This window comes from Ostrinia nubilalis, chromosome 17 (genome assembly GCF_963855985.1).
Source record: "Ostrinia nubilalis chromosome 17, ilOstNubi1.1, whole genome shotgun sequence".
In the NCBI taxonomy this organism is placed as follows: domain Eukaryota; kingdom Metazoa; phylum Arthropoda; class Insecta; order Lepidoptera; family Crambidae; genus Ostrinia; species Ostrinia nubilalis.
In genome coordinates, this window is record NC_087104.1 from 4,132,855 (window position 1) to 4,154,680 (window position 21,826).

Consider the following 21,826-nt stretch of genomic DNA (forward strand, 5'->3'; position numbering starts at 1 on the left):
TGAAAAATTAATCAAGTGATTGATAGTAATTAGTGGTTTTATTTCAACTGCCTTCCTTTTCCTTACACTTACTTTATTACTTACTACAAGTGTACTAGGAATGAACACACCACACCTAACACCATATCCATAATATGCTAACACACTAGTTACTTACAAAAAATACTTAATTACAAGATTTTTACTAAAACCTATCAAAAGAGAACAAGGAACAGTAAAGAAGGATAAAGTAATTAGTAATTAGGTGATTCAACAAATAAACTTTGTTGTAAGATAACTTAAAAACTTAGACTTGCCTACCTTCGTGAAAAGCTAGCATCAAGGGCGCCTAGGATTCCTAAGGTAGAGGACACACTATCTACATCAAGAAGTTCATAACATGCAAAATCATAGCGCCCGCCTTGTTTTAGCAGAAGCGAGTTCGAGTCCTGCATAGGGCAAATGTTAGTGCGATAATGCAAAGTAAACTTATTGATAAGTCCCTCCCCAAATTGTGGGGTGGCTTGGTCCGTAAACGCAGTCCAGTGCGGATTGGTCGAGAGAAGATGCAATCGGCCAACCTTACTGTCAGATGTTTTCAAAGGATGATTGTGTGTATTTTTTCAAAAATGTAGTCGAAATGGTATACCATTATTAATTATCGCTACTATCTTGATTACTTAGACCACGGTTTTGATAGACTATACGTCATGTCGAACCTAATAAGCATCCTATGTATATTGCTTGCAAGTGTGCTCGTAGATGCCATTTTACAGCAAAATGTCCCTGATATCTTATCAACTGTATGTAAATGGTCAGTTGCCATCTTTTCGTGTAGATAACAGCAGAACTATTGCAATTTACACCCGGTGTTATTCACGGGATTGTTGTTTGCTTTTGTACAGCTTTGTAAGCCGCAAGTTTTTTAGAGGCCATGGCTGCAGCAAACCCTGCGATCATGGGCAGATGTTGATTCGTACTTTTCAGTAAAACCACACGAAGCTTGAGTCAAGCCGGCCGGAATATACAACAGCCGTATCAGTGAGCTTCCGATCGATTGCATCGAAAGCGTGGGCAACGAGCGCCATCTATAGTGGAAACTAGGAACGCGTGGGCGTGGGTTAAAAAATATTCCATGAAATTCACTGTCTCACTGTGCATGCTTGGAAATAATTTATGTATCTATTTGCCCTATCTATAGGCATTATTTGGCCTTTATCTCAAGTAGAGCGCAAAGGCCATATCCACTGAATCTCTATGTAATGTGCACCGAGCTTATGCCACTAAAATATGACAACAAATGTCAGTAATTGTTTACTGTTTACGTAGAACGTTCACGTATAAACAAATTAAATTAAAAATTATTACTTTTATCATGGGACATCAACTGAGTAATCTATTCTCAGGGCTCGGGAGGTTCTTCGAGTATCCCGTGAAAAGAAAACCCATCTGCTTTTATCGCCAAGAGGACTTTACTGCGACAGGTTTTTACTCTTTATTAGCTCTACGTTCTTATTTATTTAGAGCTATTTTACCACTACTAAAGTAAGGAATCCACCACATGGACAATTTATAAATCGATGCAATTCAGCTGCTTAGACAGCACGCGTGTCGGTTCAGTAGAGAAAGAAAATTATTCTTATTGGAAAGGAACGCATTTAACATTCTAATAAGAATTTCTATGGAACGTCTATTATGAGGTAGAGACCTAGAGTCAACCTTGAGGTTCTAGGTTAAATTCCCAGGTGGGTGGGTTGTAAAAGGGACGAAGAAATCCGTATGGTGTTTTTCTACTCTAAAGATAGGGTAAATAGGAAAATTTTAACGATACAAATAAACCCAGAGGCGTTTTTATGTAAATTGTTATATTGGCGACAGGGGAACCCCAAAAGAAAATGGTCGATTCACAGAAGACGGTCACCATGACGGATTACGACAAACTGGTGGACTTGTTCTACAAGAGGCTAGCAGAACAACGACAGTACAATCAAGTAAGATATAAGCTAATAACAAAGACGTGCTGACTCTAAAACAATCCGAATACCTTACCTTATACAATTAATTATTAACATGATTTTTTATACAAACATCCCCCTAATGGGTCAGAAAATTCGAAGAGTACGAGTAGGGTTACGAAATAATCTTAAAGTAAGGTAGTAACAAGTAAGTAAAGTTACAATCCTCCTACTAGGTGGACCGACGATCTGGTGAAGGTCGCGGGAAGAGCCTGGATGCGGGCAGCGCAGGACCGTTCATTGTGGAAAACCTTGGGGGAGGCCTTTGTCCAGCAGTGGACGTCATTTGGCTGAAAACGAAAGTTAAAATCCACATCTCTACTTAGAAGTAGAAAAGTAAGACCTACATAGTAATCTACTCGAGACACACTGATCGTTTTAAACCCGTTTCTAAAGGAGATGAAGGAGCACGACCGCCGGTGGAGCATTCAGAAGGTGGTGCAGCGATTCCCGGGCTGGAATGAAGTCACAATTGCCAATTTGCATAGCCTCTTCCTGCTTTTCGACAACCAATCCAACGGGATGCTGGGATTCGAGGATTTGTTAGTGATTTCCGTTATTTACTATACACACTGTTAACTTCTGAAATTCAGTAGGTACTTACTTATGTATCCGCTTTAGAAAATTAGGAAGTCGAGAACCAAACATTACCAGCTTTTCTACTTACAATGATTTTATTTCATCTCTCAATATTTATCGAGAGCTATAACCCGTTTTTACGACATAAAAAAAAGCAAAAAACTGTCCCAACTGCTATTTCCCGTCTTCCCGAATCTGTTGTAGTTGCTGCTTTGTAAAAAACTTTTTTTAAGGTCGCCATTCTTGTAACAGGTGAATAGAGTTATGGAGAAAAAGGGGTGCGTAGCCAATAAGACACATTCTTTTCACTCATCCCCTCACCGCTGCACCTTAAATGAAGTGGTGGGGCAAGTTCTTACTGTTTACATAACATGAACTTCACTAGTTGGGTTTTTATTGGCGGTCAAGCTGCAGATCCTGGCTACACAAGAGGTGGGAATAGTCCCGTATAACATGAAGTACCTACTTACCTACCTATGTTAATGTTCAGTTGTGCAGTTCTGGAGAGTTTGGGTGACGAGAGTCCAATGGAGATGCGCAAAGACAAGTTCAGCGCTGCCGACACCGACGGCGACGGGTGGATCACCTATGACGAGTTCTTATCGGTAAGTTTACTTAAATTAATGCTTTGTATCAAGTTACTTATAAGAGGAATCAAAAGTCTTATGCTACAGGTGCCTCTTAAAGTTTACACAAGCTAACCTATACAGGTGCCTGAATCAGCTAAAGCGGTTTCGATTCTCTATCTGATATGGCTTAGCGTTAATTCTTATGATTTTTATTTTAGTTGGTGTACAACTTCACTCCGCGTGAAAATGACCGAGTAGCAGGACTGGCGATGCTCTGCAACGACGTGGCGGACAACATACAATTCGTCAGCAATTTGACTGTTGGTGAACAATTAGAATATGGATTGTTTTGAAATAAAATACCGATTTTCTCATTCAAACTATTTTATTTATGTAACTTATCTACACTCGCGAGCAAAAGTATGGAATTGACCCATGAGTTTTGAATGATCATTAGAACTAAATGACTATAAAGATTAAATTAAAAATGGTACCAGTTTAAAGGTTATATTATAAACCTTAGCTTGACACTAGAGACACATGGATAATCATTCAGTTCTTTAAATTGTTCGGAACATAATAAAAGAGGGTGATTCCATACTTTTGCTCGTAAGTAGGTAGGTATAGCTTTATCCAATCAATATGCAAGACTATTCTGTGACGCTTGCGTTTATGTAAACTGTTTTAAGACACGAGAGCTGGCTGCAAGATGGGCTTATGGTACATACCTAGTGTCACTTTAGCTTAATCTATTGACAAATGTCCTAGGTCTTCAATATTAGTACATAAACAGCTCCTCCTCGCTTCAAGAGCCGACGTCAATTCAGATTCCATGCTCTCTGGGAATAAGTCAAAGGGCGCGAGAGCTGGCTGCAATATAGCGTAAGGTTTATGTCCCATCGTACGATTGACAAATGTCCTAGTTCCACAATGTCAGCACTTGAACAGCTCGTCCTCGCTCCAGGAGCCGGCGTCGCTGAGCTCGGCCAGGCGCGGGTCGCAGGCCAGGCAGCGCGCGCCGGCCTCGTGCCATGTTAAACGTTCCATCATACGTGACGTGTTAGTTGAAGTTCAATCGATTGACAAATGTCCTAGTTCCTCAATGTTGTACAGCTCGTCCTAGTTCCTCAATGTTGTACAGCTCGTCCTCGCTCCAGGAGCCGGCGTCGCTGAGCTCGGCCAGGCAGCGCGCGCCTGCCTCGCGCCATGTTAAATGTTCCATCATACGCGACGTGTTAGTTGAAGTTCAATCGATTGACAAATGTCCTAGTTCCTCAACATCAGCACTTGAACAGCTCGTCCTCGCTCCAGGAGCCGGCGTCGCTGAGCTCGGCCAGGCGGGGGTCACGATTCACTCAACATTGAGAATAAGCTAGACGAAATTCTGCTTAATGGCGCGAGAGCTGGCTGAAAGATGACAGGCTTATAACACACATCATATAGCTTCCTTTGTTGAGTCGCATTAATCGTCTGACAAATGTCCTAGGTCCTCAACATCAGCACTTGAACAGCTCGTCCTCGCTCCAGGAGCCGGCGTCGCTGAGCTCGGCCAGGCGCGGGTCGCAGGCCAGGCAGCGCGCGCAGCCTCGCGCCATGTTAAATGTTTCATCATACGCGACGTGTTAGTTGAAGTTCAATCGATTGACAAATGTCCTAGTTCCTCAACGTCAGCACTTGAACACCTCCTCCTCGCTCCAGGAGCCGGCGTCGCTGAGCTCGGCCAGGCGCGGGTCGCAGGCCAGGCAGCGCGCGCCGGCCTCGCGCCAGCACTCGCCGCAGTACACGAATGGACACTGCGCCATGGCGCATGATTGCCACGATTCGGACTCTATGCTCTCTGAGAATAAACAAAAATCAAAATCACTAACCATGACAAGTGAATCTGGGTTTGGTTTTCTGGAGAGACGAACACTGTGAAACAAAAAAATTGTTTGCAGGTTACGATGTTATGACCATGTCAAATGGAGAACGTAATACCTATCCGTTCGTCCTCGTATCCTATTCGTTCGGCCTCTAACTCGGTGGACCGATAAATCTGGACCTTCAGGTCGTGGGAAGCGCCTGGATGCAGTAATTGTGGATATCTTTGGAGCATTTTGACCAATGAATGTCTTTGAAACAGCAACTAACGAGTCCTGTCGCTGCTCCGGGGCTCGGTCTCGCCGCAGATGAGGCAGCTCATCCGCGCGGCCGGCAGCACCCGCAGCCAGCCCAGCAGCCGCGGGAATTTGATGCGGAGGCTGAGAAGGTTCTCGCCTGAGAGGTAATGCGCGCGCACTGCTTGGATAGCTTTCCTGTAGAAATTGTGAGATTAATTTTGTGACATGCATCGCGCTTTGTGCATCGATATTCCTACGTTTATCAACTTTCAGCTATATCTACAGCCAATAGAACTAAAGCAGTTAAAAGGTAACGGATAGAGCATTATTAGCAAATAAAATCTAAAGATGCGAGTTAATTTGCTAACTGAAAAACTTTGTTTAGGGATGCTTCCAGCCACACATCCTTTACTTCTTTCACAGTGTCATTGATAGATACCAGAATACCAGTACCATTTGAAAAATTACCTTCTTAGCGTTTTCTGCATCTTCATACGTTTTTTGAGTATGTCATTATAGAGATGCAATATTCTTTGCTTTTCGCGACAGGGATAGAAGTAGCTACAAATGAGTCTGTTAAAACACAAATTATTATATTAATTTAAACAATAAAAATATCATCGGATTTTATACCACTGTCCTACCTACCTTCTCAGCCGAACCGTGTAAGGGTTGACGTACAGCAGCAAAACGATCCACAAGTACCCTCCATATATCTTAACGTAGAACAACGGCGGCATGAGACGTGGCCGAGGCAAGCAGGCGCTGTTGGATACTTCATGAGCGCTCTGCCCCGAATTGTTCAGACTGCCGAGAACTTTGCGCATCATGCTGGCAAGCGTGCCTGTGCCTTCCACCTGGATGTAAGCAGATACTTAACTGATAAGCCAAATGTGACTGTCACAAAAGTGTGAAAGTAAGTAATTATTAGAAAAGGTTCGATAGGAATCACCAGATCGTTTCCAGAGAGGACAGCTGCACAATACAATTAGAATATTTTTTTCAGTTGTTCTCGAAGAACAACAGTTACCCAACAAAGCAAGTGAAAGTGTGGCTGGCTATTAGGCTTCTTTTAGCGCCAAAAGCTGGCGACAGCTGCCGATACCACTGCCGTCGGCTATGAGCCGCCCGTGTGTAAGAGTACTTAGACTATTGATTAACGACACCGTTTTGAATGTGCACCTGTATCTCCAAGTCTCTATTAGCGTCCCCCGGCAAACTAGAAGCAGCGTGCTGACGAACCACATCCAGGGCTTCATAAAACAGGCGATCCAGCATCACAAATGTCGTCGCAGTCACCACCTCTAGGGTCACCTTCAGGATGTGGGTTACCAGCTTCTCCCGTTCTGACGATTTATATGAAAAGGAATGAACGTCTACGTATTTGCTTCTTTCCATCTGGAAAATAGAGCTTTCAAAAAACATGCGCACCTTATCGTAACATATATGAACTAATAAGAAAATAAAACTTTTTACTTTCTTGAGCGGCAGAAGAGTGTACTTATCCTTTTTCTTCCTCCTTGCATCGATTCTCTTGAAGTAGCTCGTAACATACACGTTATCGTACTCGATATTGGTCAGGTACTGGTCATGATACGTCACAGCTGCGAGGAAGATGCGTAGGAAGAGCAGCGCTACACACACATTGACTGCTGTGATGACGGTGCGCATTATGATGTACTTCTCTTCGAAGGCATGCATCACACGGTCGCCAGTTTCTTTCGCATCCTAGAACCGTACATTCCCATGGAATATAGCAACTAATTCCGAGTCCAAAGAAACTTTTCTTAAAGACCCATACCCAATCCTTTTTGTATGTAATTTACCTGGATATCATAAAGCTCTCGCACAGTGTTTATTTTATATTGTAGTGAAACGTCCTTGTTATCTGCGAGGATCTTTTTTGCTTTTTTCAACTCGTCGTAGCCTTCACCCAGTCCTGGATTCATCTGTGATGATATTGAGAAATCTAGTGTCATAGATTACCTACTATAACTATGACTACATTGACTCGTAACTATGTTTTCTACTCACATATTTTGAGTTATCACAAATATCTTCGTCTCCAATTGTTTCTTTTATGTTGCAAACGCGAGCGACTTCCACCGGCCGCCACAGCACCCACGAAGCATCGTGGGATGTCACCTGGCACTGTTCGTACACCGACGCGAATATTTCCATACAAAAAGTAGAAGCGCGCGAAAGTACATTCTGACATCGGTACTCTAGTTTTTTACTGTATAAAGCTTGGTAGTAGTCCTTGTCCTCAAAATTTGGTAACTGCCTGGAATTATTAGGAATCCGACTATGAAACTGACTTTTAACTCGTAAGCCTCAAGATATCATTGTATATGGTTTATCTTACTGTTTGTCATCAGGACTTGAATTATTGAGAACAAAGTGTTCGTATTTCCTTTTGCGGTTTTGATACATTTCATTCTGGTTTTCCATCTCATATTCAATAGGAGTGACCACGTCACGAATTGACCTAAAACCAGGTTCGTAAAAAAAACATAATTCGTTGCGTTTTTGGCGCCTTTTGCAACTGGATATTGCGGCTTAAAAACTTCGCAGGCAAAAAAACAGACCTTATGGTGTCCTTGATTTGGCTGACTTCAGTCCGTAAATCGAAGATGGCCTTTTTGAAAGGTGCACTTGTGAGGCTGTACCTCGTCTTGGATAAGTTGTAGGACAGCTGGGTACTGCAAGCAAATACCCGCACCACTTCTTTGGCGTTCAAGCCCATGTTCGTGATTGGTCCTTTTAAAACATGGGTCATGCACGTAAGTAAGCAAGTATACAAGAATAGCTGAACCAAATCTTCAAGTTTGAAAAATCAACAATAGATGCTACGAACGAGTGTTCAACTAGGGTATAACTTCTATTAATAAGGGGGTTTAGACATGAAAAAGCTCACTAAACTTATCGTAAAGAAGCAACACAGAAGCAAATTAGAAAATGGTAAAAATAATCAGCTCTTACCAGCAATGACATAAGTGAGGACCACAGCCTTGAGGACGCCGCGGCCGGGCTTGCCGCAGTACATTGGTAAGGTCAGCAAGGAGATGCAGCGTAATTGCTCGCACACCAGGTTCCCGATTCCTGTAGCATACTAAAATGGTTTAAATTGCACAAGATACCACTTCTACGTCTTCTTGTGACTTTTATCAGACCACGATTTTGCAGCAACAACATTTTACACTAGTATTTGTGCTTACCCAAAAGTAAACTTATAACTAAAGACAAAGTCACACTTATGTGCTCAGGGAACGGGATTTTCTTCAGCAGGTAAACGTAGTATATCTGCCCCAATGAGAATCCGCCGCCAAAAGCAAGGCACCACTTCAGACAAGTTCTTCGATGGGGCTTAGAGCTTGGCTCTGATGTTTTGTACCTTCTGGTAGCCATGGAACGCTTCTGGGGACAAAATGATCCAAAACTCTTGCAGATGCTTTCCATGGTTCATTTCGGGCGCTAATGCGAACTTACATAAACCCAGAAATAACCCCTATGTGTCGTTTTAAAACGTAGTTTGAAAACCTCGCTTTGTCGCGTCATAAGTGACAAAAAAGTCAACGTGACATACTTAGATAATGTACCTCTGGGCCACACACATCGCGATAACCCGAATTTCGCGATATGTATTGCTTTTTTTGCATAGTCGCAAGCCTTCGCTCCGCGCGCTCTACCGCCCGAATTTATTTATTTATATAAGGCACAGCTATCGATGTTATCGAGATGTGTGTGGTCCAGGGATAAAATTAATAGTCTCCCCAAAAACACTTGGCATGTAAATATTGCCAAGACGAGCCATTAAAATAAGTGCCTAAGTTGCATGACTAAGCAAAACGCCCATTGATATACACTATGAAATGAAAGTAAAGTTGAAATTGTAAAAACAAATTTATTTATCGATCATTGTTTAGTATAGGTAATTAGTCTTATAAAATTCAATACATCTTGTATAGAGAACTTAACGACATTTATTGAGAAGAAAGTGCCTAAAGCAAACAACAGCAGCATTTTGAATGCCAATTTACAAGAATAATTTACTGAAATAGGCCCGCTCAGTGCCATCGACCCACTAGTCGCAATACGCAAAAACATTATAACAAATTATAAATACTTTATACATACAGTCACTTCTAATTTGTGTTTTAACACAAATTAGAAGTGACTCGGTACATTGTTTGTGCTGCGTTCAAAAACACAACTTGTGCACGCGATAAATATTGAAAACTTAATAGTTATGGACACTTACATTATTATTTTAACACTCGGTGTAAAATTGAAAAAACATTTCAATTAAGTAACAACTGCATCGATCTGCTAAATGAAAATTGCGATTTTAAATGCCATCGATTTATCTTCGACAGTAAAAATTCATTATATTCAGTAATGAAGTTTTTGAATTGTTATATAGGATTGAGTAAATAACGATAAAATAACGGAGCAAGATAATGTTTTAGATAAAATAAGAATGAAATAATAAAAATTATTTAAGCCTTTAAAATATTAGAAGAATTTACTGTATAAAAGAATAAGTTATATGAAATAACAAATTGATCTTTTTACTGGTCGATTTTACACATAATTATGTTTAGTAAGATAAAGATTTCAATTTTCAGCATTTAAGATAGGTAAGAGTAATAATTTCATTATCAGGCCCACAATGAATAATTAAAAAGAAAAAATCAAATTATATTTCCAAATCTACTCACCTAAAACTAATTCAGTTCTGTGGGGCTGCAGCATTTTGAGAACAACTTGAAACATAGAACATTATTTTCTAGCCCCACATACATACGATATAAGGCAAGGCATTATTGCATTTCATTCTCGGTACACGGTTCACAAGGTGGCTAACGCGCTACAAAGGCAGGGTGTGGTCAGTCTCGCTGGGTACGGGCAGGCAGCTGTGTGTAGACAATGTCGTCCCAAGCTAGCGTCAGCGGGGTTACTCCGAAAAACGTTGTTCAAGTCTCGAATATCGCCGTCCCTCTCACGCGACGCGCGAGTGCCAGCATGAGACAGTGACAGATAGAGTCGAAACTACGTGACGGCGTTTCGGAGTAGCCCTAGTTCCGTGGGCCAGCCGAGCGGGCGAAGCGAGTCGGCTGCGTTATGCGAGCGCGGTGGGCGGCACTCCTGGATCCGTCTCCGTGACCTCCGTCACCATCGGCTCGTCTTCCGACGGCAGCTCAAGCACGCGGGGCCCGTAGAGCAGCAGGTACGCACAGTGCCAGTCACCTGAAAGGGAGAAGAATAAATTTAAACAATGACCTAATTTTAATTTGTTTTTTATTTCAGCCTACTGCATAGTCTGCATGGTAAAGGCATCTTTTAAAGATTTCACAACGACCGTTTGTCAGATCATGGATTCATGAGTGAAGTGCCTTTCTACACCACGTCTTCCAGTTCGTGGTCACCGCTCGAAAACTAACGACTATGTGCCCCGCCAACTGCCACTTAAGTTGGGCAATTTTGCAGGCCTTACTGACAGGCCTACTTTAAGTAATTTTCCTTCTTCTACAGATCTTTTCATTTCTGATTCGACCACTTAGGAAAACTGCGAGCATAGCACGCTCCATCGCCCTTTGGGTGATGTGACCACAGTAAGAGACCACGTCTCCGTTTCGTATTTCAGTAATTTCGTAACACAGTGTGTCTTGAGACACTGCGTTACGCACGGTAACATAGCGTGCTTTAGACGGGCCCTGTATTAAAATTTGTTTAGGGCCCATCTAAAAAAGGTCATTGGGTCAATTGTGACGGTTTTTACTGAAACCTCACCTCTTCTTCAAGCACCGCGTCGTCGTCACAGCGCAGCCAGCCGCCGGCGCGCGACCTACGCCAGTAGTGGCTCTCTATAGTCTGTGGCCCCCCTATAGTCTATGGCCGCAGTAGCTGTGTGGCTACCTACCTCCTCCGCTGAGCTTGAGCACCTCTTCTTCAGGCACGGGTGTGACCGCATCGTCGTCGCATCGCAGCCATCCGCCTGCGCGCGCGACCCACGCCACGTAATGACTCTATAGTCTGTGGCCCGTAGTGGTCCTCTATAGTCTATGGCCGCGGTGGCCTACGTACCTCCTCCGCTGAGCTTAAGCACCTCTTCCTCTGGCACGGGCATAACCGTATCGTCATCGCATCGCAGCCAGCCGCCGGCGCGCGCGACCCACGCCAGTAGTGGCTCTCTATAGTCTGTGGCCCCCCTATAGTCTATGGCAGTAGTGGCTCTCTATAGTCTGTTTCCCTCTATCTATAGTCTATGGCCGCAGCGGCTGTGTGGCTACCGACCTCCTCCACTGAGCTTGAGCACCTCTTCTTTAGGCACGGGTGTGACCGCGTCGTCATCACATCGCAGCCATCCGCCGGCGCGCGCGACCCACGCCACGTAATGACTCTATAGTCTGTGGCCCTCTATAGTCTATGGTCGCAGTGGCTGTGTGACTACTGACCTCCTCCACTGAGCTTAAGCACCTCTTCTTCAGGCACGGGTGTGACCGCATCGTCGTCGCATCGCAGCCATCCGCCGGCGCGCGCGACCCACGCCACGTAATGCCCGGACGACGACGACCGCCCGCGGTGTGTTAGCACCGCTTGGAGGCGGTAGAAACCGCTGTTATTGCTGCCTACATCTGTAAAGATAGAGAATTCTAGCTAGAAAATAGTTCACTTCGAAATCGTTTAAACGAGACCGTAATATGACAGACCAGTATACGTAGACATGTACGTGCACATAACACGTCACGTCACGCAAGCGCTTTACCCGTGCGTGCGGGTTCAGTATTTTCAATCTTAAGATAAATAATAGTATAATAAATAAATAATAAATATCTTTGGACAATCTCACACAGCGCCATCTAGCCCCAAAGTAAGCAATTAATATGCTTGTGTTATGGGTGCTAGCTTAACGGATATACTACTTATATACTTTTTTTTTTTTTAATACATACATATTATACATAGTAACACCCAGACCCGTCACAGAAATTAAAATTCATCATTTCAATTTCTGCCGGGCCGGGAATCGAACCCGGGACCTCTCGGCATAGTAGTCCGTTCTGAACCACTACACCAAACGGCCGACAAATAGATAGTATATTGGTAGATCGATATGTAACATGGAAGACACTTCTCAGGGATATCTGATTGACACATTAAGCAGCATGAATTCAAATGAACAAATAAAAATTAACAGATTAATTTATGGCAGATATTATCAAAGAAAACAAAATGTCCCACTTACCATTTTCGAACCAATAAGGCATAACTCGTTTATTTTTCGATTCTTTTTTGCTGTCTCCATGGGGTTTGTTTTTGGCAGTGAGAGACGACTCAACGTTCGCATCGTCTACTTCCTAGAAAATATAAACAATCCAATTAGAATAAGATTATGGAAAACAAAAAACCAGATCCTTGAAATGGGACCTTAAAACTAAGGCATTAGAGCATAACTTACCTTGAACTTCGCCCTCATGGGCGCTAGCCTTTCTTGCAGTTCTGGTGAGCAGAGCTCGAAAACGTCTAGGTCCAGAGGGAATTTGACATCCTTGAGAATCTTCGCGTTGATAGCCTCCTTCTCCTTGTAGTAGAACCGCACGAATTGCACCGTTAAATACGCGGGGAGACGGCTGATTTTACTCTGAAAGAATAAGCATAAGGAAAGGTCAAAACAACAGGAAAACAGTCAAAAGATTTTAAAATAGAATTGCAAGTATTAGTATAAATATTCCTGGTTACTACTCGCGTTAGAACTCACCGTTTTAGTGTAAACAGCATCCCTTCCCAATGTTTGTGACATTTTTGTGATTTGTTCTGACATTTTCTGTAAAATTAAAACAAAATCATTATAAACTTCTACATGGTTAAGAAAAATCATCTATCAACATTTCATAAATTGCATTGATTTTACAATAAGTGAACGAAACTTTGGATCGTTCCATCGATGAAGACGCGCTCCACCAATTTTTGGTCGAGGAAAGCGCGGGGTGCAGGGAGTTTGATCCGAGCAATCCGAGCGTCATTATTGTAGTGTGCGTGCGCCCTCAAGGATAATTTAGCGTGTACCGATAGCACAAACATTACCGGAAAAATGGTGGGGCGGGTCTTCGTGGACGGAACATCTAAAATAAACTAGCTGTGCCCGCGACTTCGTACGCGTGAAAACCTGTTTTCGCAACATTTTTCATTTTTGCTCTGCACCTATTACTTGTAGCGTGATGGTAGCGTGATAGCCTAAAGCCTTCCTCGATAAATGGGCTATCTAACACTGAAAGAATTTTTCAAATCGGACCGGTAGTTCCTGAGATTAGCGCTTTCAAGTAAACAAACTCTTCAGCTTTATAATATTAGTATAGATTTACCTACATTGAAACTATTAAAAAGTTAAAGTTCTCATTGGTCAATTTAATTTGTTTTTGTTCTATTGGTTCCTGTCCATGTTTTTCTATTTTTAGGTTATCATAAATCAATGTTAGGGAGGGTCAAAGTACTCACCGATCGCAGCCCCGACTGCAGGTACTTGACGTCCTGCGAGATGAAGCAGGACAGCTGCAGGAAGGACTCGCTGCTGCGCGTGGGCGGCTCCTCGGCCTCCGAGCACACCAGCTCCACGTCCAGGGTCCCGCCGAGTACTGCTCGATCTCAGGCTGACTCACCGATCGCAGCCCCGACTGCAGGTACTTGACGTCCTGCGAGATGAAGCAGGACAGCTGCAGGAAGGACTCGCTGCTGCGCGTGGGCGGCTCCTCGGCCTCCGAGCACACCAGCTCCACGTCCAGGGTCCCGCCGAGTACTGCTCGATCTCAGGCTGACTCACCGATCGCAGCCCCGACTGCAGGTACTTGACGTCCTGCGAGATGAAGCAGGACAGCTGCAGGAAGGACTCGCTGCTGCGCGTGGGCGGCTCCTCGGCCTCCGAGCACACCAGCTCCACGTCCAGGGTCCCGCCGAAGTATTGCTCGATCACGTTCGATCTGAAAGATACGCAATGCTATTTTTGGTACACCATTCTTAAACTGGTTTGTTAGATTAGGGTTCGGAAAGAAGACTCGTTTTTAGAGCAAAATTTTACGCATTTTTTTAGTAGTTTAAATTCGCTATTGAGCTCGGCAGTATTGCGAATGTATGAAGTCCATATTAGGTTTAAGATGTTTACCTTCATTTAAAATCTTTGCAGTTGCTTTTGAAACGCCTTGGCAGATCCACATTCCAACATGTCATTAAGGCCTTTTTCGAGGTTACCAACTACTATCAACTAAGTTATACAATCGAATGCTGCCATCCCGCCGCTTACAGCATGATCTTCGGTGACGAGACCCGAAACTACGTAAATAGCGTTTCGGAGCTCGGCAAGTACGGTGACGTCACTCACCGGTCGGCGGGCACGCCGGGTGGGGCGGGTAAGCGCTGCTGCAACGCTCGCACGATCTCGGCCCAGCACTCGGACGCGTCCTGCTGCGCCAGGCCGCCGCCGGGCCCGCGCTGTGACGTCACTCACCGGTCGGCGGGCACGCCGGGCGGGGCGGGTAAGCGCTGCTGCAACGCTCGCACAATCTCGGCCCGGCACTCGGACGCGTCCTGCTGCGCCAGGCCAGGCCGCCGCCGGGCCCGCGCTCGCCTGCGCTGTGACGTCACTCACCGGTCGGCGGGCACGCCGGGCGGGGCGGGCAGGCGCTGCTGCAACGCTCGCACGATCTCGGCCCAGCACTCGGACGCGTCCTGCTGCGCCAGGCCGCCGCCGGGCCCGCGCTCGCCTGCGCTGTGACGTCACTCACCGGTCGGCGGGCACGCCGGGCGGGGCGGGCAGGCGCTGCTGCAACGCTCGCACGATCTCGGCCCAGCACTCGGACGCGTCCTGCTGCGCCAGGCCGCCGCCGGGCCCGCGCTCGCCTGCGCTGTGACGTCACTCACCGGTCGGCGGGCACGCCGGGCGGGGCGGGCAGGCGCTGCTGCAACGCTCGCACGATCTCGGCCCAGCACTCGGACGCGTCCTGCTGCGCCAGGCCGCCGCCGGGCCCGCGCTCGCCTGCGCTGTGACGTCACTCACCGGTCGGCGGGCACGCCGGGCGGGGCGGGCAGGCGCTGCTGCAACGCTCGCACGATCTCGGCCCAGCACTCGGACGCGTCCTGCTGCGCCAGGCCGCCGCCGGGCCCGCGCTCGCCTGCGCTGTGACGTCACTCACCGGTCGGCGGGCACGCCGGGCGGCGCGGGTAGACGCTGCTGCAGCGCGCGCACAATCTCGGCCCGGCACTCGGACGCGTCCTGCTGCGCCAGGCCAGGCCGCCGCCGGGCCCGCGCTCGCCTGCGCTGTGACGTCACTCACCGGTCGGCGGGCACGCCGGGCGGGGCGGGCAGGCGCTGCTGCAACGCTCGCACGATCTCGGCCCAGCACTCGGACGCGTCCTGCTGCGCCAGGCCGCCGCCGGGCCCGCGCTCGCCTGCGCTGTGACGTCACTCACCGGTCGGCGGGCACGCCGGGCGGGGCGGGCAGGCGCTGCTGCAACGCTCGCACGATCTCGGCCCAGCACTCGGACGCGTCCTGCTGCGCCAGGCCGCCGCCGGGCCCGCGCTCGCCTGCGCTGTGACGTCACTCACCGGTCGGCGGGCACGCCGGGCGGCGCGGGTAGACGCTGCTGCAGCGCGCGCACGATCTCGGCCCAGCACTCGGACGCGTCCTGCTGCGCCAGGCCGCCGCCGGGCCCGCGCTCGCCTGCGCTGTGACGTCACTCACCGGTCGGCGGGCACGCCGGGCGGCGCGGGTAGACGCTGCTGCAGCGCGCGCACGATCTCGGCCCAGCACTCGGAAGCGTCCTGCTGCGCCAGGCCGCCGCCGGGCCCGCGCTCGCCTGCGCTGTGACGTCACTCACCGGTCGGCGGGCACGCCGGGCGGCGCGGGTAAGCGCTGCTGCAACGCTCGCACGATCTCGGCCCAGCACTCGGACGCGTCCTGCTGCGCCAGGCCGCCGCCGGGCCCGCGCTCGGCGAAGCGCGGCGCAGTGGAGTGAAGCGCGCGAAGCAACCGCGCTGCCGCCCCCGCGCAGGCGCCGGCGCCGCCGCCTTCGAGCGCCGACATGGTCTCGCTGAGCGCGACTGTCAGCTCGCCCGCGTTACCGCCGCCGGATGCTATCGAAATTTGTCATTGTAATTTGTCATCATTGAGATTAAAAGCTTGGGCAGACCAAACGCGGGGCAGTAGCAGCGCAGTTTGAATGCGGGCTCGCGCAAGTTGTAATACAAGAAACTCTTTGAAGTGTGTCACGCCAAATTTGAACGCGGGCCCGCGCTTCAACCGCGCCGCACTACAACTGCCGAACGACAAACCAAGCGGCGCGGGAGCGGGAAAGGCGCGGGCCCGCGCTGTTGTATTACTATGGCGGCCATATTAGCATGACACACCGGAGGCAGGGCGTTAAAAGCGGTTTTCGAATATTGAAATTTTTGACAACCGCCCGCGTTGCAACTGCCTTGAAACTGCGCTACTTTCAGTGTGCCTCAGCCGCGCTGCAACTGACCCGCACTGCTTCTGACCTGCGTTTGGTGTGTGGAAGCCTTTAGAATAAAGGTCATAGCAGACTTATCAACTCGGAAAAGGACCAACACCGTATTGCCTTTCGCGCGCTGTCAACCGCGACGCGAGGCGTTTACGTTACAAACTGAAGTAAACATTTAACGTAGTCACATGAACAATTTGATATAGGTACACAGTTACACACACTTCAAAAATTACACTGGTCAACAGTGGTTTTGGTGCCAAGGAACTGTATATATTTTTTGATTAAGGACCTTATACTGGTTGCTTTAGTAGCAAATTTGTTGATTTCCTACGTGTGGTTTTCTAGATTTTGACGTGTATAGAAAAATACAAAATTTCACCAAAATCAGCGTTTATAATATTTTGAAGTGCTTAAAAACTTTCTTTTCCACGACTTTTGTGAATGAGGTGTAATGGAACTATCACGTTACATCCTCCAGCAGTAATCAGCCATCATATAGCTATCCCATCTGCCTTGGTACCTCTCTTCCAATGGTTTTTAGGTCTTGATAGCATCGCTCTCCCTGTTCTTAGCTATAGCATGCTATAGTGACCCAAGATTCTCTGGGAATTGGTCAAGATGACTGTGGAGATAGTGCCCTTTGATTTAAATTATTACATCCTGAGTTTTTAGGGCATGTCTCACAATTTCATAGTAGTTACTAAGTAGTCCTGTGATTTCGGAAAAAATTTTTAGTAACTTCAACGAACGAAGTCCACGTAAATCGTTCCAAACTTCCATCAAAGTTAAGAAATCAGTATCTTTTATTAATATTCTTATTTGTGGGCCATCAAAAATTTACTGCTTTAACCTTTTTTTATGCTCAAACCAGGATTTTTTTTTTGTTTTTTCCTCACTTTTTCCACTCTGAACTTCATGTTATGGCTTCTTTGACCATTGAAACATTGCCTCAGTGTTCACAGCATATTATACAAACAATTTCGGGTATCCACGGCTTGAATACAACCACAATTTCCGACTTAAAGTAAGAAAAATAAGCACTTTTTATTAAAATTTTGTCTAAATTTTTGAAATTCTTAACTGTGTACACATCACAAATGTAACAAATTACATTTGGATCGTTGAGGCAACTTCTTGGCAATGCAGACATGATATTAAAATAAATTTCGTTATAAAAATATACCGATAACATTACAAACTGTGCAACCAAAGTACCGATTAAAGCTAAAATTTAAAACTGAGGGTAGATCAAAAACTACACGTAGGAAAAAAAAAGAAAAATATTTTTATTATTACTAATACACACCTAATAATAAACTATCAACAGAATCTCGGCACCATTTTAATTTTGATTTTTTGTTGACCAGTGTTATTTATTCAAAACGCAAAACAGATTACAATTGAGATTTCACAGACTGTATAACATACGACTTAGGGCCTTGCCACACTAGCGGATTGCAAGCGTTTTCTGGGCGGAGATGCCGCGGCATTTTGCAAGCATTTTGGCGGCCGCGGCGTGCCTGCCGCGTCGCCGCTCCGCTTGCAATCCGCCAGTGTGGCAAGGCCCTTAGAGCTAACTTGTAACCTAACAACATGCATCCTATAAGTTACAACAACATTGCATGATACAACTTACATTTATCATAGTTGAGCAGAGCATTCTTTAGCTCAGGCACAGTCTTGAGGCACTGAACAGTGGCATTCATGTAGCAGGTGTTGCCCAGGTTGATCAAACCCTCTGGGAGATCCAGCTGTTGACAATAATGTTCAAGATTTAATAGTATTTTTATAACAAATCATTCAGCCTTAACAGGAACCTATCCAACAGGGGTAAAGAATAGTAAAAAGAATAATATTAAATCATTATGTAAAGCCTGGTCCATGAGCACATATAATTTTGTCCAATGACCCCAAGCTACTCGACTGTGCGACGGGCGCCTGTAGTGAGTGTGCGAGCGCGACAGCAACATAATAACGCGCGAGCGATAAGGATGGGTAGCTTGGGGTCATTGGACAAAATTCTACGAGCTCACGAACCAGGCTTTAGATTCAGTAGTATTTTTATAACAAATCATTCAGCCACAACAGAAAACCTATCCAACAGAGGTAGAGAATAGGAAAATGTATAAGAAAACATTTATTATAATCTCTACTCACAGCTGTAGCAAGCTCTGCCTCATTCATGTCCTCCACAAATCGTGTTGGTTCCACGGGGACGGCCGGGACATCCTCTTCCTTGCTGCCCATCACCAGGACAAGCGCATTCTGAAATAATTATACCATAACGCATAATGACTTGGAAAAGAGAGAATTCTTTAGAAAACCAAAAGTTTATTCAGAGAGAATTTTTTAGAAAAGAGTTCCAATAATCCACACAAATGTTTCTTCTTTGACCTTATGGCAATTTATGTATTTCTGACATTAACTGGAAGATCATTTATATTTTGATAGTACTAATTTGTTTGTTCGTCCACTGCTGGACAATCACTGCTGGTTTTTCATAATGAACGGTCCTGCGCTGCCCGGATCCAGGCTCATCCCGCAACCTTTACCAGTGCCAGTTTACCGGTGATAGTAATTCACGCACATCTAACTTTGTGGGCATAGACAACAACTTACAAATAAAAAAAGGAATTCTTACATTAGTCAGTTTGAAATTGCCCCAGGCGTCGTCTCTGAGCGTGACGCCCTTGCACACGACCTTCTGCCTCTCCGGTTGCACTCCTGTCAGCGCGAAGATCTGTGCCTTGAACAACACCGGATCCTCGTCTGTGTTTACCTCCACGCCTGGGTACATCTCTTTGCCCCATTTGACTTTGACTGCAAAAAATTAATCTATATAAATAAAAATGAATTGTTGTTCGTTAGTCTGATTAAAACTCGAGAACGGCTGGGCCAAATGAGCTGATTTTGGTTTTAAAATGTTTGTCGTAGTCCAGGGTAGGTCTAAACGGTGAGCAAATAAGGAAAAATTGCGATGGCTTATTTATTGCCTTTAAGGCGGAACAGAGTTCGCGGGGTCAGCTAGTAAAACAATAAATGTATTCTTACACTGCGCCATCTAGTTCTAAACTAAGCAAAACTTGCGCTATGGTGGATACCAGACAATGGATTTAACAAGCATGCCTAGTTTTTTTATTTACAAATACAACAATCATGTTCATGCACACAAATACTTCACAATTTTCTACTAACAAATACTGACTAAGTCAGTCGTCATTAAATTGTTTTTTTTAATCACAATAAGATTACAGTAGGATGGGCATTTTCGATGTTTAAGCATCAAGTACTTAATATGATAAACTTTATAACCTTTCATGGATATATTTGTAAAGTATCTCGATCTTACATTTCTGTAAGGAGCAAATTTATAGTAAGAATCTTTTAAATTTGGACATACAAATACCGGTTGCAGAAAACCGACTGGGATTTGCATTGTTTTTGTATCGAACATGACAAAGCATTTTTGCCTAAAACACTCATTTTCAGGAACAATATCAATTGAAACTTGAAGGATCACTAAATTTTTAAAGCGTTAGCAAACAATTAGCGTTTATTACGGATTTATTAAAGAAACTTATCTAAAATAAAACTAACCTCCAATATTTCTAGAAGGTACTAGCAGTTTCTAAGGTAATAAAAATACAAAACACTTACCTGAAACTTTAGGCATTGTTTAAAATTTGGAAAACACACTTTATAGAAGTTAGTAAATATTAATTTTCATAAATCTTCTTGAAAAACGAAAGTCACGAATCACGATTCGCATCCGTGGGAAGATTATTCAGATTATTGACCAAAGAGCATTGTTATTGACCTTGACAGCAGACGTCAAGTTATATTTTTTAAATGTTTTTTTGCTGGTGTGGAACAATAGTATTTTAGCCATCTTCATTTTTAGACCAGTGAACTTTGGCCACATCATATTCCATATTTATTTTGGGGTATGGCGGGATTGGCGGGGCGTGGCGGGGTGATACACGGGGGGCTAAACCTATACTTTTATAGCCTGACCAGGAACATAAAAACCCTGGCATAGAGGCGCGTCAATTGCATTTGATAGTGCAACACTGAGTACAGTCGTACCTGTGTTAAATTAATAGGCTAACTTTATGTATCAGGATTCAGGATTACGGGCTAATTCGATATTTTCATAAATTAACGATAAAATATTATTATAGGTAACCTGGTTTAAATAAATTAAATGAAACCATCAATCGAGCTAGTAGGATTTATTTTATTATTCATCAATAATCAAATTCAGGACTTGAATATTCAACTGCAATATCTGCTCATGAACGTTTCAAACTCGGTACTTCTTTCCCAATTCCATAAAATTCAACACTTAGAAAGTGACAATTTTTTTTAAAATAGGTAGTTGAAACAAACCACAGCTAATTTTCATAGTGGACTGTACTATACGATAAACATGTCAGTCAATTTGTCAACCTTTGTCGGAAACATTATTCAATGAAAATATTGTCCGAACCCTTAGTATTTTTCTTCGACAAATACTTTAACACATTGTGAACCACTTTTCTTTCACGACTATAAAAAGATTTTAGCAATTTAATTCACAAAATCAATTGCGCACATTTAAAATAAAGTTTGTTTACACTTTGACAGCAATAGACTGACATGCTAGGTGACATATCAATGAAGTTTTCAGTTACTGTTGCCATTAAAAGAAATTAGTACCATTCGTTTTCCGCAACATGGCGAGGGTTTTTATGTTCCTGGTCGGGCTATAACAATAGTTCCTTTCTTTTGTAACTTTTAAGATAGCGTTTTTAATCGAGTTTTATTTTAAATGCTATTTGTCTAAAGTCTTAATGGTAGGATGTTATGTAGGTGTGATAAGTTTTTTTAACAAAAAATGTCCTAAATGTTAGTCCAATTTATCAAATATATACCTAGTTAAAATGAAATGTCTAGCACCCAAGACTAATTATTATCCTAATATCCTCTTTATCATTTATCGATTAGAGAACTATAACATTAGATATTGCAAAATAATAAATAAAATAAATAAATAACGATACCTAGAGTTAGAAATTTACATTTATTTTATTTTATTATTTAAATA

At 44.6% G+C, this 21,826-nt stretch overlaps 4 protein-coding genes across 4 annotated transcripts; 1 reads left to right on the forward strand and 3 right to left on the reverse strand.

The window, feature by feature from the left end:
- The first annotated feature begins 1,340 nt into the window (after nt 1-1,340).
- Nucleotides 1,341-3,495, forward strand: LOC135079655 (uncharacterized). Its single transcript, XM_063974275.1, has 5 exons — nt 1,341-1,463; nt 1,858-1,970; nt 2,391-2,536; nt 3,064-3,178; nt 3,361-3,495. Exons 1-5 carry the CDS (start codon nt 1,355-1,357, stop codon nt 3,493-3,495), a joined length of 618 nt encoding a protein of 205 aa, XP_063830345.1. The 5' UTR covers nt 1,341-1,354.
- A 1,314-nt stretch (nt 3,496-4,809) lies between these two features.
- Nucleotides 4,810-9,996, reverse strand: LOC135080205 (protein sneaky-like). Its single transcript, XM_063974888.1, has 12 exons — nt 9,963-9,996; nt 8,224-8,343; nt 7,830-8,001; nt 7,607-7,729; nt 7,276-7,525; nt 7,068-7,190; nt 6,718-6,969; nt 6,424-6,639; nt 5,890-6,098; nt 5,710-5,814; nt 5,273-5,436; nt 4,810-4,979 (listed from the first exon to the last, which is right to left on the reverse strand). The coding sequence occupies exons 1-12, from the start codon at nt 9,994-9,996 to the stop codon at nt 4,810-4,812; spliced, it is 1,938 nt and encodes a 645-aa protein (XP_063830958.1).
- Nucleotides 9,425-11,385, reverse strand: LOC135080206 (ubiquitin carboxyl-terminal hydrolase 14-like). The gene is made up of 3 exons (XM_063974889.1): nt 11,329-11,385; nt 11,165-11,270; nt 9,425-10,491 (listed from the first exon to the last, which is right to left on the reverse strand). Exons 1-3 carry the CDS (start codon nt 11,383-11,385, stop codon nt 10,364-10,366), a joined length of 291 nt encoding a protein of 96 aa, XP_063830959.1. The 3' UTR covers nt 9,425-10,363.
- Nucleotides 11,386-11,691: 306 nt separating this feature from the next.
- LOC135080207 (ubiquitin carboxyl-terminal hydrolase 14-like) lies at nt 11,692-20,519 on the reverse strand. Its single transcript, XM_063974890.1, is given in 10 exon segments — nt 11,692-11,879; nt 12,491-12,602; nt 12,704-12,886; nt 13,004-13,069; nt 14,063-14,219; nt 16,093-16,369; nt 18,377-18,491; nt 18,898-19,005; nt 19,382-19,560; nt 20,398-20,519. Coding segments are annotated over 10 exon segments (1,401 nt in total). The 5' UTR covers nt 20,414-20,519.
- Between the last annotated feature and the right edge of the window lie 1,307 nt (nt 20,520-21,826).